The 16,541-nt window shown below is 38.1% G+C and overlaps 2 protein-coding genes across 3 annotated transcripts in view; one reads left to right on the plus strand and one right to left on the minus strand.

The window, feature by feature from the left end:
* The window catches only part of ITPRID1 (ITPR interacting domain containing 1), a 239,224-nt gene that overhangs the window by 222,153 nt on the left and 530 nt on the right, over positions 1-16,541 (minus strand).
* On the plus strand, positions 12,906-16,345 carry NEUROD6 (neuronal differentiation 6). Of its 2 annotated transcripts, none has more exons than XM_033428319.2 (2): positions 12,906-13,203; positions 14,646-16,345. In XM_033428319.2, exons 1-2 carry the CDS (start codon positions 13,186-13,188, stop codon positions 15,537-15,539), a joined length of 912 nt encoding a protein of 303 aa, XP_033284210.1. In that variant the 5' UTR covers positions 12,906-13,185; the 3' UTR covers positions 15,540-16,345. The 2 variants fall into 2 exon arrangements, with proteins under 2 accessions (XP_033284210.1, XP_004269978.1); XM_004269930.4 differs by having other exon boundaries at positions 12,912-13,203; positions 14,505-16,345.

A 16,541-nucleotide genomic window follows, 5' to 3' on the forward strand; every position in this document is an offset into this window, starting at 1 on the left:
AAATTAATGCAAAAAATCCACAATAAATAAAATATCAAAATTCTATGTCTTCTGGGGCCCAATCTAGTTACCTTGCTTCTGCTTATGACTTCTTGGTAACTGTGAAGATAGTTTTGATTATTAGCCTTTGAAAACTCTTTCTGGGGTTTCCTGGGTGAAGACTCTCAGTGTCTCGACACTGAGGATGGTGCTCCCACAGGGCTGACTTTCACGGGTGTGCCACCTGAGCGGGCACTCACTCAGAAAGACCCTGCACTCAGAAGGGCCCCATGCTTGGTTTAATGATCTATTGTTGCCATCTTGAAATTCTTATTAATTTCTGAACTAGGGTCCCTGCATCCTCAATTGATTCTCAGCCCCACTAATTATGTGGCTGGCCCTGTACACCTGCTTTAGGTGCCCTTCATTCAACAATAAGATAAAATTCATGATAAAGAAGATGTGGTACACATACACAATGGAATACTCAGCTATAAAAAAGAATGAAATAATGCCATTTGCAGCAACATGGATGAACTTAAAGATTATCATACTAAATGAAGTAAGTCAGAAAGAGAAAGACAAATACCATATGATAGCACTTAAATATGGAATCTCAAATATGACACAAAAGAACATGTCTATGAAAGAGAAACAGATTCACAGACATAGAGAACAAACTTGTGGTTGCCAAGTTTGAGGGGATGTAGGGAGGGAAGGATTGGGAGTTTGAGATTAGCAGATGTGCACTATTATATATGGAATTGACAAACAACAAGGTCCTACTGTATAGCACAGGGAACTACATTTGATATTCCATAATAGACCATAAAGGAAAAGAAATATATATCTGAATCACTTTGCTGTACAGCGGAAATTAACACAACATTGTAAATCAACTATACTCTAGCTCTAACTAAACCTACCCCAGGCACAAAGGGAGACTGTGAAACACTTGAGATAAAAGAGAAAGCTGCATTTCACCCTGCAATGTACAACTCATCACAGAAGCCAGTAAGAGCAAAACAGGAAAGGAAAGTAAATCAGTGAAGCAGGTTCAAAATACCCATCACACTCATCATAAATAAAAGCATATTGGCCCTTGGCAGGATACTATGTGTATCCCATCAGAAATTCCAGTTCTGCAAGATACTCCAGGAAGAAAGGAAGTCACTCATAGTGGTCTAACAAATTTGGGACATGCTCCCCTGCTCTTGGAAATTGTAATGTGATTGGGCATATGGAAGAAAATCAAGAGAGCCCACTTGAAAGAAAATACCTTAGACCACACAACTCCTTTCCTTGTGATTCCCATTAACAGTCTACAGAGCATTCTTTGGAAAACACTTTATTAGTGCATAGCATGTTAACCAGAAAGTGTGTTTTACGAGGAAAAAGCAACTTGGGGTTCCAAGAATAAAGGAAGCATATAGAGTTGCCAGGTAAAATATAGGACGCCCAGTTAAATCTGAATTTCAGAAAGACAATGAATACTTTTCAGTATGTTTGTCCCATACATAAATATGTCTGAAACTCAAATTCAACTAGGTGTCCTGCATTTTTATTTGCTAAATCTGGCAATCTTAGTAGTATACCCATTCTGCCATGTCCTCCAACCAGGTGTATTTCATATGGAGAGTGGGTGGCTTATGAAAACTGGAAGTTGAAGGAAATAAAAGAGGCAGACACTTCTAAGGTCCTTGTAGGTTAGCGGGTAACTCCCAAAGCACAGAGATTCTCAACAATGTGGAGGTTTAAAAAGTGCTGTTGGCAAGGCCCTATCTCCAATGACAGGTGAATACGTCGATTTATCCATTAAGCACAGTACACAAGAATAAAAAACATAAACATATATATGTTTATATATATTATTGTATATATATAAACATATATATAATTATTCATATAATAATACAATCCATCTTGGATTATACTTCTTATATAGCGACACAATCATCAAGTATAATTTTTATAATTTGTATTATTCTTTTATGGAGGACAGGACCTACAAAACACAGTATCTAGGGCCCACAAAAGTCATAACTCCATGCTGCCCAGACATTCTGAATTAAACGCCACACCACCTCATCTATACAATTCTCACTTTTTATTTAGTTATGACTAGAATTCTCATGGAAGATAAAGTTTTGCAGTCTCCTGAGGAATAGTTAAAAACCAAGTTCTCAAAGACCTCACGAGTTACATTTCAAAATTTCCTTTTCAATCTGCTCTTTCCTATTGTAGAAAAATTATAATTCTTCCAGGTAAGAATGTTAATTTCATCCACATTTCCAATGGGCTATTATGTTTTTACTGCCATCACTACCAAAAATGTCTAGGATCATTTCAAACCTGAAAGAGACAGACTTCTTCTATGGAGTCTTATAAATCAGGGGTCCCCAACCCCCGGGGCCATGAACTGGTATCAGTCCGAGGCCTGTTAGGAACTGGGCTACACAGCAGGAGGTGAGCCGTGGGTGAGCGAGCAAAGTTTCACCTGCCACTCCCCACCGCTCCCCATCGCTCGCATTGCCACCTGATCCATCCCCCCGCCCCGACCCCGTCCATGGAAAAACTGTCTTCCACGAAACCGGTCCCTGGTGCCAAATAGGTTGGGGACCGCTGTTATAAATGACTCTTACCCCCCACTACTTTAGGGATGTGTCTACATGAGTCTAAATGCCCCTAAAGACCAGGAGTCTTTTAAGGACAGGCACCGTGTTCTACTGGTTTATCATGCTAGACATTCAATAATCGCAGCTGTTAAGTACATGCCATCTTTAGGTGTCCTGTCTGGCCTTTAATTCCAAATACGTAATATATTCACTTACTTCTGTTTCATCTTCTTCCCTGATTCTCTCTCAGCCCCCTCCCAACATGGATTGTTTGTAAGAGACATGCTAATCTGGAAGGATTTTTGCTTTGGAGAAGAGGATCGTTATTATTATCGTGGATTTCCCATTCCTTATCAGTCCACCAAACGTATGCGCTGCCTCAGCAGCCAAGTAACCAGCAGGGCCAGATGGAGCATGACGGAGGACGGTCCCTTCCATTCTTTTTTATATCAATATCTCCCAAAAAAGTAACAGGGGGAAAAGTAGAGCTGGCGTACTGCACGTTATCATCGCCACTAAGAAGCCAAACTTATATCCTGTGAATGGTAGAAAATCCAGCCTGGGGAATGCTTAATCTTTGAATCAAAGGGATAATGATATATTTCCTGCAGAAAATGACACTGGCCAATAAGAGAATTCAAAGCCATGTGCCACAATCTGAGACTGGATCTTGTACCAGTATTGGTGGCCAAAAGGAACGGCAAACTGCTTCGTGAAATAGTTACTCTAGCTTTTGAAAGAAGTAATTAGCACTGCAGCAGACTTTTTGGATTAAAAAAAAAATAGGAAGGAGATATCTGGGTTCAGTCTTCACACATAGGCTGAATAAAATTACTGATCATTTTTGCCACCTCAGAGCCTCATGCTTTCCAAAGGATTTTTTCCTGCTTAAGGACTTATATAATCTACCATTTAACTTATGGTATGTGAGGCATGAAGCTCTCTGTCACTGACTTATTACCTCATTGCTTAGCCATGGTGTTAATGAAGAAAAGATTACAGCTTTGATTGACAGATGGGCCTCATTGCTCTAAGGTGAGCAGTCAAATGTGCTATGACTACAGTTGATCAATTCAATTCTACTCTCAATATTGACTGAGTCCCTACTAAGTACAAATCAGCGTGTGTGTGACGTAGGGACTGCAAAACAGAATGAAACAAACAGAAATCCGAGACAGTTTTTGTCCTCACGATCTAGCTGGGGAGACAGATGCATTCACAAATAGCTCCACTACAAAGTAAATTATGCTACGCACAATAATAGAACCACAAAGTGTAGTGGGAAATCAGAGGAGAAAGATTAATTCCAACCCGTGAGGATGTGAATGGATCGCCATGAATTTACTACCACCCCAGGAACAACAACTTACCACATATGTTATGATAACAGTGGGTTCGGATTGCTATTTTAAAACACAAATGAAAAATATACTCTAATTAGATGAGATTTGCCAGCCAAACAGAGCAAACCAACCAGAAGTCTAAAATACAAGAAGACAGATAATGATTTGGGCTTTTTCATTTTGTGTAGGATTAGTTCGCTGCTTATTCTATTGCTATAGGTGTAAACAATGATTTTTTTTTAGTGTGATCTAGGGGTTATAAGTTCTATCTGTATATGGCAGATCTTGGGACAAATACTTGTGGTCTCTGGGGGGTGACTGGATTGTGCCTGTGTGCGTTTGAATCCGTGGCATTAGCAAAGTTAGCCTTTTAATCTAATGCTTTAGTTTCCAAAGTCACCTCATGGCCTTATATCTGCAAGCATGTAAACATTAGGACTAAAAATGCTTTTTGTCTGTTTATTGTCTGGGTGTGTAGTGTATTCCTTCCATCAAAGCCACTAAGAAATTCAAAAGTAGGTGGAGACAAAGTGCAAAGTCTTCAGTGTTTCTATAGGAAAGAAATGGAATATTCATAGCAGAGAAGCTCAGGTCCCTTAAATATTTGCAGCCTGGCTCAACCTTCCCTCAGATGGTATTTGTCTTTAACACTTTGCTATATTTCCTGGCCCAAGGAGCTAAATTTGTAAACGAAAGGATATAACATTTTCAAAATAACTGATTTCATTGACAACATAATATGTGCTCTCCACCTATAACCCGAATGCTTGGAAAACCAGAGGACATTGCCATAGATGTGAGCCTTTCCTTCACAAAGAGTTGAGGAATTATTTCACATAAATGCCTTAGTTTTAACCTCCCCCCATTTTTATTTTAAAATAATCCAGCAAATAATAATGCAAGGCTTACTATGTGCCAGCTAATATTATAGCCATGTACATCCAATGACCTGTGAGATAAGAATATATTTATCCCCATTTGACGGATGGAAAACCTGAAGCATAGGACCTTACTCAGAGTCAACCAGCAAGAAAGTGTTAGAACCAGGGGTTCTGGTTCCCGATACCACATACCGATCTGCTTATGTACTTATGCTTTAGCTACTATACTGGTCTGCTTATGTATATAATCCTCACAGCTGTTGTAAGAATTATATAGCATATGCAGAAAAGCTGGTACAAAGAAAGTATTAAAATATTAGTCAATATTAACATGATCAAATGTTAGTCAGTAATTTAGCCATCATGTGTTAAAACTTAAAATCAACTGAAGTACTCTTTAAGTGCAAGTATTCTGAAATATGTCCTTGTCAACCTTCTGCATAATCTTAAATTTGCACTATCTTCCTAAAGGGTATTACATAAACAAAGCAAATATTCATTTGTTTGATACTCTACGCCGTAGTCTGCCCCTCATGCATCTCAATGCTTTAAGTTTGTTAGTTTCATTTCCTAAACAGGATTCTTGAGTCATTGAAGGAAAGGATTGTGCCTTCTACTGTCTTTCTCCAGTATCACAGTGGCTGTTGCATAGGAATCACTCAGTAAATACTTGTAGATTTGTAACAGACTCCATAGCTTTGGCATAATATTATTGATCTTGTGTAATGATCTTAGAAAGTGTGTGACTATCATGTAGGTAATTACTAAAGATTAACTCTTTCTAAATGTCCTATTCCGAACTCCTCTTAAAATTACACATGCAGAATACATATATGCATTTCTGTTGGATATATACCTAGGAATGGACTACACCTAACATATATATGTTTACTAAATTATTTGTATTAGGATAACACTACTTATAATAGTCCCAAACTGGAAATTATCCAAACACCTGTCAACAACAGAATGGAGAAACAAATTATGATATAGTCATACAATTGAATATTATACAGCAATGAGAATTACGTGCAACAACACGGATAAACTGCACAAACAAAATGCTGAGATAAAGAAATCAGACCCCCCAAAAGTATATACTGAATGATTCCATTTAGATAATGTACAAAATGAACAAAACCAAGCAATGCTGTTAGAATTCAGGATGGTGCTCTCTCTTGGGGAAAAGTGTTGGGTACCTGGAAGGGGCAGGAAGGAGGCTTTTCTGGTAATGTTCTGTTTCTTGATCACAATCTTATTACACAGATGTGTTCAATTTGTCAAAATTAATGGAGCTGTGTACTTATTGTCATGTGTGCTTTTCAGTCTTTATTATACTTCAAATGAAAATAATTCTCCAAATACCTGCAAACTCTACTCAAATGTTTTCTTCATTCCCTACCAACAAACTCTCTTATCATAGTAAGCTTACTCTGCTTTTAATTAGAATATTGTGGACGTATTTTGTGTGTTAATTCAACTCTAACTTCCTTGAGAGGTGGGGCTCTTTGTTGTTTATCTTTATTTCTCCTAATAATATCTAGAGTGGTAACACACAAACGTAAGTGTTTTGTTGAAGGAATGAAAAAAATGAAAGAATAAATGAACAACTCAACCCTCAACTATTCCAGACAAACAGAAGCTCGGTCATGACGACTGTAATCATTGTTAGAGGATTATGTCATACATGGCAGTCTACTGATCTACCTGTCTATGCACATGGTTCTAAAAGACAAATGTATATAGTAAAAACGCTTAAGTCACTGGATATATTAATAGGATAATTCTTCATTTTGTGAATAGATTCATGGTTAAGTTGTTCTACTTCATCTAATATTTATTATTTATTCAGGATTTATTTTGTACTAGAAACAGTTCTAGGCAGTTCATTGACATTTGATCATTTAATTCTTAAATCAGTAAAGTGTGAGTTGCTAAGAAACTAGGATTTGGATTCAGACAGACTTATGTCCAAATTGTGATTCTCCCACTTAAAAACTGAGCAGTTGTGGGTACATTAATTCTCTGAGCCGCATAGTTTCATAGAGTCTACAACAGAGATAGTCACGTCTACCTTATTGCAAGGTTCCCATGAGACAATGTACAGTTGACCCTTGAACAACACAGTTGGAATTGCATGGGTACACTTACAAATTTTTTCAGTAGTAAATATCATAGTACTACACCATCCACCGTTGACTGAATCCAAGGATGCGGAACCATGGATACGAAGGAATTGTGTGTGTGGAAGACCACCTATAAGTTATACGTGGACTTTCGACTGTGAAGAGGGTTGGTACCTCTATCACCCAGCCCCAAATTATTCAAGGGTCAACTGTAAATGAGGCATTTAGCCTGGTGCTTGGCGGATTACATGTGAAAGAGTACTGTTCATTATCATCAGGACCAGAGGTTAAGGAACTTTCCCGCATCTAATCCACGACCATCCATCAGTAAGTTCTGCTGACTGTATCTTCAAAATATGTTTCCGGGCCTCCTCTCTCCATTTCCATTACCACCACTCTAATCCGGGCTACAGCCAGGCCCCTCTTGTTCTGTCCACTGTCATAGGCTTTGTAAATCTCTCCCTGTTTCTTCTTTTCTTCTCTCCAAAGCAGCCAGAATGATCCTTTCAAATCTTAAATTGCCTTAAACCCTCAATGTCTTCCTTTGAAATAAATTCCAAATACTTCACCAATACGCAATCTCATATGGTCTGATCCTTACTCTCCCTGTGCTCTGACCCTTCTGATCCTCCCAGAACATTAGACATTTCACATGTACTCTTGCCTCTGTTGCTCTTCCTTCACAGCTCAGCACAAAAGATGACTCAGAAAAAGGTTCCCATGTAATCCAGTAGATCTTCCCATGATTCTCTGTAGCCATCAACACATAAATTTCACATTTCTATGTTTACCTGTTCATTGCCTGCCCACCGTTTAGACTGTAAACTTCCCAACAATTTTGCCATGGCTGTTCTACACGCCATGTTCTATAGTGTTCTATAGTCACCACTAACCCAGTGCCCGGAACATATATCTTCATTCAACAAGTATGTACTTATGGCCTTTCATGAGCAGGCACTAGAACTGCAGATTAATACACACATTAAATAAGTAAATGTATTGTGTTAGCAAGGGATCATCTCTACTGAGAAAACCAAAACTGGTGGAAGGTGGATAGAGGGGGAGAGATGGGGGTAGGGGTACCGTATAAACTAGGGTGGTCAGAGGGGACCTCCCTGACAGGAGCATTTGAGCAGAGACGAAGAATGTGAGAATAAACCAGGGAAGGGGATTCCAAGTAGGACCAAGTGCAACTATCCTGAGGTAGGAGCGTGCCTGAGAGTGTGAGGAAGAGTCGAGGACCAGTGTGGCTGGAGCTGAGCGAGTGAAGCGGAGAATAATAGAAGGTGAGATCAGAAAGGCCAGAGGAAGCCTCGGGGCCTCTGTTAAGTTTAGGTTTTGACTGAGGGAGAGGGGAAGCCGTTGAAGGTTTCCGAGCCTAGAGGAATACAATCTGATTCATGTTTTAACCAGATGCTCAGGATGCTGAGTTGAGGACTGTGTATGGAATGTACGGAGCCAAGAGTGAAAGCCCAGGTGCCATTTAGGCCAGGTGAGAGATGAAGGCAGTTTGGACCAGGGTAGGAGTAGTGGAATTGCCAGAAAGTGGTCAGATCCCGGATATAATTTTAAGATAGTACTGAGAGAATCTGCAGACATTTGTTTCTAGTGTGTGAAAAAGAGGAGTCAAGAATTACTCCAAAAGCGATATTCAGTAAACCTTTGTTGAATGGATGAATGAATGAATGAATGAATAAATGAATGACACATAGCTATTAAACAGCAGCAAGGTTAGTTGGTCATCAAAATTCTTGTTGTGATTCTCAACTTTTTAAGAAACTAAGAGAAAGCCTTTCTTTAGAAAAATGTACATATGTACATATATGCCAAATTTGTACATAATTTTAGGAAGGACCAGAACCTCTTAAAATCCATCCAGGAATCCCCTGTGTGAAGAGAGCCTGCATGTCATCACACAAGCAACTAATATAAAACTTGATTTTCAAGATGCAGTTTGCATAAACTTTTGCAAAAAAAATCTCCTTATAAAGTACCCACTCCAATCTTACAAAATGGATTCATGTAACAGGAAAAAGACAAACTGCACTTCTGTTTTCTATGTTTATAAGTAACGATTACAACACTGGAATATAGCAATAATTTTGAATTCAGCAGCATAAAAAATAGTCATCAGGGACAATAAATCATTCTTAATATATGTAAAAGCCTAAAGGAAACTACATTTTCTTACAGTAAGATCACAAAAGTTAATAAAACACCATTTCTTTACTAATGGCTGGAAGTATAATAACTCAGTCCAATAATACTGGTTTTGTCATACTGGTAGAAGTTTTCACTGGCAGATTCAGGCGACCTTATTTGATAACAAATTAGAAAATGAATTTAATAAATGCGGTTTGGTGAGTAAAATAAAAAGTATGCTTCACGGAGGAAAAATGAGAAAGGTATTTCTGGAAAGGACTGCAGTGCTGTTTTGTGCAAAGACTAAAGTCAAAGACAATGTTGCAGCGTGTTGTGAGTGGCATAAACAACCATATATTTTTAAATTGCATAATAATAGTACAATTCACTCTAGTCTTCACTCTGAAAGAAATCTAAAAAGCAATCCAAATGTTGCTTTATTTCCAGATTATCTGTTTAGTCTAAGTAATGCTAGTGTAATACACATAAACAAAATATTAAGACATCTAGTTTAAATTATATTTTTAAGCCCTCTAAAGTTTCAAGGGGAATAAGGTTGTTCTGTGTCTTGTCTTACAAGTTAAATACCTTTATTTAAACCCCAAGGGCTGTTTTCCAAAGTGGGATGCTCTGTCACAGCCATAAAACTCTTTCAAGGCAATGCGGATCACAGAGTTAAAACTCTAGGGATTAACACTGGGCTAGTTCACAGGCTTCCAGGCTGCCCTGAAGCATTTGTCTAAAAGCTTTAAAAAAAAAAAAAAAAAAAAAAAAGGCAATAGAGAAAATTGTCCAAAATCTATCTCAGGAAGTACCCTACTTCTGGGGAAAAAAACTCTGGTCCTGAGGTTTTGCTGCCTGATCCTGCCCAGGTCTACATTCTGCTGCCTTATACCCCTGGAGAGCTGAGAAAAATGCCTGTCATGTTCCAAACTGATCTCTTAAGTAATGAGGGGATTGTGAAAAGGAGAGTCAACAGAATTCCCATTTGCTAAGACACAGGTACCAACTGGATGACCTAAAAATAACAACACTTGAGTCTTAATTTAGACTTTATGCCTCTGTTGCCTTGCAACTGAGTCAAATTATACCTAAATTTTCTCTGGGTCATTTTTATAAGTGAAATATGAACATTCACCCAGTGAAAGCAAGACAGAGGCAGGCAGATAGACATTGGGCAATTTTAAAAAATCTATTTAAAAATGTCATGGCCTCAGAAGCAAAGAGCATATCAGTTCAATTAATATTAAATTGAGTTATAGAGGTAAACTTTGGTGTGCAGTGATTGCCGTAAAAGGAGAAATGGTGAGGATACACTCCCTTTACTCCGAGTATTTGTCTATAACTCACAATGTATTTCTGTTTGGAGTACTGGTGTTAACATGCTTTCTTAGCAGAGAGTAGAACAGCCGTTATGGTGTATGTTATGAATGCATATTAACAGCACAGACATTTGCATATCTGGAACTACAGTAGAAAATGCATAACGAAATTTCTTTTGAAAGACTATTGTACAAACACACTGAATCCTTGCTAAATCTTGACATAACAACTTTTTGTTTCCTCCCTTTAAAAAAAAAAAAAACTAAGACATTCAAACAATAGATTAATACTCAGAAAACCTCAACACAGATTCTATACCCCACCTCGCCACATCACCACCACCACCAAAGGGTTTTATTTCATGTTCAAAGGCAGAAATAGAACAGCCCCAAATGTTTTCATGGAAAAGCTGTTTCTCATTTGTCTGCACATCGCAAAGATAAAGCATAAAATCTATCCTTGGGATGAGCTACATCGGTGATAATTTTCTACTAATGTGTCACTTTATCTGTTCCTTGGATTTTGATTTTCATGTCTGTGATGCCTGTAATACAATGCGTCTTTTGGAGACTTTGCAAGTTTACAATATGGTGCAATATGCAACATTCATGACAGGGCTGGCTGCTTCATGGCTTGTGACTCTGATACTTACTTACCCTCCTTTACATGTAAAAAGTAAACCATTCCTGAGAACAAACAAAATTCTGCACCTGGTCTTCCTATAGATATTCTCTGTGCTGATATAAAAATTGTGTGTAGTTTTTGAACCAAAAGCTATATGAAATACACTTAATGCACCCATTACCAGGACTATCCCCTTAAACAACAAATTTGAAACGCCTTTGGTGTGTCTGATTTTTTTAAAAACATGAGCTAGGCCAACCTACCCCCTATTTTAAGTTATGAGTTTATAGCCTTATTTTAAATTTGCATTTTTTTACCAGACCACTGAGAGAAAAAAAAATGACCCTCCTTTACTTAGCATGAGTCTTCTTTTTGCCAACTTCCCCATCTTTTCTCGAACAGTCCAGGCAAAGTCAGGTAACTTTGTGGGGAGACGGAAATGAGTGGGGTATGACAGGAGAAAAATTGCATTTAGCTCGAGTCCCCCGACGCCAATTTGGAACCAAAGTGCATTAAAGCAGCAGAATTTTAAACCTTTCAAAACTGGGATTTATAAGGGGAATGCTAACACAGATTCAACAGTTACAACTCTGCCAGGGATTACTTTAATACCAAAAGCATACTGTCTCACTTTATAGAAAGAGATTACTCAGTTGTCAAACAACAAAGGTTGTGTTTGTCTATTTTTAAACTTTTATTTTTTTTTAAAGCGCCCTTTTAACTTCAGTGACAGGCAATCCTGAAATAAAATGTCCTTTTATTTCAGGGGTAGGGGGCTGGTGGTGGCAGGGGAGTAGAGAAAAGGAGGAGGCGAGGTTTGCCTCTGGCTTCACAGTTCGTTTTATCTATAAGGCTTTGCCAGCTTTGCTTAACTGTTTGTACCCTGCTTTTGTTAAGAAACCAAAAGGGAAAAGTGGAAGAAAAAGGTAAGTATGAAATAAATCTGACAGAGAAAAACAACTGGACACTGATACAGGGATGAGAAGATATTTTAAATGATTTTGATCTAGAGGGGGGAAAATGTGAGGGGATGATTTTCAGGAGAAAGAAAAAAATCTGAAAGCTCCAAAAAATAGGAAAGCTAACCTTTGACTAAAATACTCAGCAAAATGCTAGGGAAAGACAAAAACCTAAGTGATAATTTTTATGTTCATTGTATATGAAATGAAATGAGAAGGAACAGGCCAGTGAAGGCTGTAAAGAGAGGGACAATAAGAGAGTGAAGTTGTGACTTTGGGTAGAGGACATAAGAATGTAGTTTGAAATCTTTCACAGTGGACTTGCAGTTGTCTCTGCATTTTACACAGATATACAAAGAATCTCTCTGAAAAGTTGTTGAAAGATACCAGCAAGTGTAGAAAGGGGAGCATCTGAGGATGTCTTTCACAGACCCCAGATGGAGAAACTGTTCTTTTATTCCAAATTCTTAAGAAGCACAGAAGTCTTACATGTCAATAAGAGAACACACAGACACACACCCATAAGTTACATGCCATGAAAGGAAATAAGGAGACCTTTGTTGATCCCTGTTCGCTTACACAAATCTTAGTTTGGTTAAGCATCTCAAGACCATTTTCCTGATCTCAGCTCCTTTTCACGGCTTTCTTTCCCTGGGCACCCAGGTGCACAAATGGGATGGTGATCTTTACAAAACATCAACAACAACAACAACAAAAAACCTCTCGCTCACACAAAAGCCCACCTTGTAAATGAATGGAATATTAACGACTACCTAATAGTTGCACCGTTGGCAGGGCGAAACTGAACACTAACACAGCTATTTCTACAGATTGCCAGTGAAGCCGAAGCAGCTCGAGGAGAAACGCACCTACTGTATGTGAAAGGCTGGTGCAGATTTTTTTCCTATCAGTCTAACCTTCTGTGTTGATGCATGAATGCTGGTACCCACTTACAGGGATGCCAGATGATCAGTGCAGAATGAAGGTCCCAAGAGAGAGGATCACATGGTTCTCTCTGCCCTGTGACGTCACTAGCAGATGGCATGGGTACCAGCTCTGGCAGTTGGCATCAATGTCACTTTTTAGAGATCAATGAGATAGTGCAGATACACACAGATCTAGAGACTCCAGGAGACGATGCGACACTCAGCCTGAAAAGATGTGGAAGATCCAAAATGAAAACTGATTATTGAATGAAATTAAAACCTAAGGTAATATAAATAAAGATATACTTCAATTGATGCTGGCTTTGCATGCAAGTATTTAAAGATACAGTGTCACTGTCTTATAGTATTTATATGGTCTTTTGTCATCTATAACTTCTTATCATATTTCATTCTTATGATGTAATTATCACATACTTTCACGGCTATTATGTAACTGCAAGTATGTAGACATTATTAAGAGTTTGCGTGTGTGTGTTTGTGTGTGTGTGTGCGTGTGCGTGTGTGTGTGTGTTGAGGGAGCTGGAGATTGTTAAATTAAAAAGTCTCTGTTTTAACATGCCTATTTGTTTGAAGACTTTAGATGAAAATACTTGCTGCTTTGCCAAACGAAAGCCAAAATTGCATTTGAAACACAAATTATTTTCCCCTTTCATTCGGGATTCTGAATACACGTGCACAATTGCAGTCAGAATCCTTGGACCGTTCCTGTCAGATATTAGCTAGAGGGAGACTTCTGTGGCTCGTAGAACAAAAACACTACGAGAGTGTTTTTTGTCAGATGATTTGAACAGCAGTAAACAGACAATTACACTGAGAAAAATTTAAAATAGAAAAGCAGTCTCAATATTTTTCTTGACTTAAAATAATGCCAGTGATTTTAAAAATTTATTTATAGAGTTTATCCCAAATTAGCCTAACCTCCCCCTCGCTTTTTTTGGTGAAGGTTGGGAAAAGAGTGCTCTCTTACATGTTTCGTTACGGATCAGAAAGAAAGCAGTTTTTAAATTGGCTCTGATTAATCTTTTCTTTAAATTTGTGTATTTCAACAGCCACTTACCTAAATTCACAGTTATATAATACAGCAAATAAAGTTAAGGCTTATTTTCTTTCTAAAAAATAAATCTCCACAAATTTGTCAGCTAATGGAGAGGTGGCATTTTTTATTTTAAAAACTGGTGCCTCTTCTCATTTTGCACTCAGGGGAATTGGAATTAATGAAATTCTGCATTGCTATATCATGTTTTGCATTTGTTTGAATTTCACTGTCCTTTTCGTGTATTAAAAATCAGTTTAAAATCAAAGAGAAATGGAGGTGGTGGTGGTATTACAATAAATACTTCCTGTTTTATTTTCTTTTGATAATTTGGTATAAATTAATCCTATTGCATGTGTCATTGTTTTCTTTAATAATTACTAGGCTGCACAAACTCAAAAATTTTATTTAATGTAAAAATCAGTCTTTTTCTCATGTTTTTGTATTCTTATGATTAAGTCATTGAATATGCTTTAAGTGTATAAACTTTAAAAATGAAAACACTTTAAATATTGTGCTGGCATTTTTTCAGGTAATTTAAGATTAGAGAACCATGTTAACACTACCGTTTGATGAGTCAGTTGTAATGCCAGAATCCCAGATGTGCAGAAAGTTTTCTAGAGAATGCGAGGACCAGAAGCAAATTAAGAAACCAGAAAGCTTTTCCAAACAGATTGTCCTTCGAGGAAAGAGCATCAAAAGGGCCCCTGGAGAAGAGACTGAGAAAGAAGAAGAGGAGGAAGACAGGGAAGAGGAAGATGAAAATGGGTTGCCCAGAAGGAGGGGTCTTAGGAAAAAAAAGACGACCAAGCTCCGACTGGAGAGGGTCAAGTTCAGGAGACAGGAAGCTAACGCGCGCGAGAGGAACAGGATGCACGGCCTCAACGACGCCCTGGACAATTTAAGAAAAGTGGTCCCCTGTTATTCTAAAACCCAAAAACTGTCCAAAATAGAAACTTTACGACTGGCCAAAAACTACATCTGGGCACTTTCTGAAATTCTGAGAATCGGCAAGAGACCTGATCTGCTCACGTTCGTCCAAAACTTATGCAAAGGTCTTTCCCAGCCAACTACAAACTTGGTGGCAGGCTGCTTGCAGCTGAATGCCAGGAGTTTCCTGATGGGTCAGGGTGGGGAGGCGGCACACCACACAAGGTCACCCTACTCTACCTTCTACCCGCCCTATCACAGCCCTGAGCTCACCCCTCCCCCGGGGCATGGAACTCTTGATAATTCCAAGTCCATGAAACCCTACAATTATTGCAGTGCGTATGAATCCTTCTATGAAAGCACTTCCCCTGAGTGTGCCAGCCCTCAGTTTGAGGGTCCCTTAAGTCCTCCCCCAATTAACTATAATGGGATATTTTCCCTGAAGCAAGAAGAAACCTTGGACTATGGCAAAAATTACAATTACGGCATGCATTACTGTGCAGTGCCACCCAGGGGTCCCCTTGGGCAGGGTGCCATGTTCAGGTTGCCCACCGACAGCCACTTCCCTTACGACTTACATCTGCGCAGCCAATCTCTCACCATGCAAGATGAATTAAATGCAGTTTTTCATAATTAATGAGGAAAATGAAAATAAACAGTGGTCATTCACCTCCCCCTTCTGATTAAGACAAAGCAGATGCTTGTGGGCTGAGTAATAGGCACAACTCTAGCTAAGGTGTTTACTAGTTTCTGGAGTGTGTTTCAACTATTGTGAGAATTTTCTATGTAATAATAAATCTCTTTTCCTATGAGAACTTCTTTTCCTTTCCTTTTGTCTGTAAAGCACTGTGATTCTGTTTCTACTGGAAGGTTATTTTTTTCATGTTTTATTTTCTTTAAAATTCACTTAATTTGTTTGAACAAGGTGTCTAAGAATATACTGTTGAATAAAGACGTGCACACAGCATAATTCAGTGTCTACTTCAGTTGTACAGTAATTATAAAAATGCATGTTATTAAAAATAAGATGAATAAAATGATGTGTTTATAATTATTAGGAATTTATATATAATGTATCTCTGAAAAATTGAACATTTTAAATATCGAGAATAACACTAAGCTGACAATGATATTGGAAGATGCATTTGAGGGTGTACAACAGTATAAAAAGCTATGCAACTTTCGTTTTATTAAGGACGAGTCTAAATGCATTCGATCGGGAACTATTCCTCTTCAAGGATTTGCAGGTGGGGCAACATGATATTTGGGTAGGTGGTGTCATAATTTTGGAATAATTATATCAATCCTAGAGAAAAAATTTTCAGCACTTGTTTTGTATTGTTCAGAAATTATCTGTACAGGTTTGTTTTCACAATGTATAATTGTGGTTTTCCACCCACATTTTTAAAGCAATTAAACATAGATATTTCCACTCGTAAAGGACATCTATTAGCTGTGATATTTTTGCATGATACTTATTATTTCCTGGTACACAGCTGGTTTCTGTCTCCAACACTCCCTCCTCCCCATTTCAGACATAGTTCTGGATTTCAAAACCAGGCGAGATAAAACAAATTTCTTAAACAAAATGGCCAAAGTGCTTACAAGAAATTTTTCTTTTTTTTTTTTTTTAAGTATC

Source organism: Orcinus orca, chromosome 9, assembly GCF_937001465.1.
Source record: "Orcinus orca chromosome 9, mOrcOrc1.1, whole genome shotgun sequence".
Classification (NCBI taxonomy): domain Eukaryota; kingdom Metazoa; phylum Chordata; class Mammalia; order Artiodactyla; family Delphinidae; genus Orcinus; species Orcinus orca.

What these genes read in the sequence shown, in the direction of transcription:
- NEUROD6 (XM_004269930.4), top strand. Translation starts at nt 14,526, where the DNA reads ATGTTAACACTACCGTTTGATGAGTCAGTTGTAATGCCAGAATCCCAG.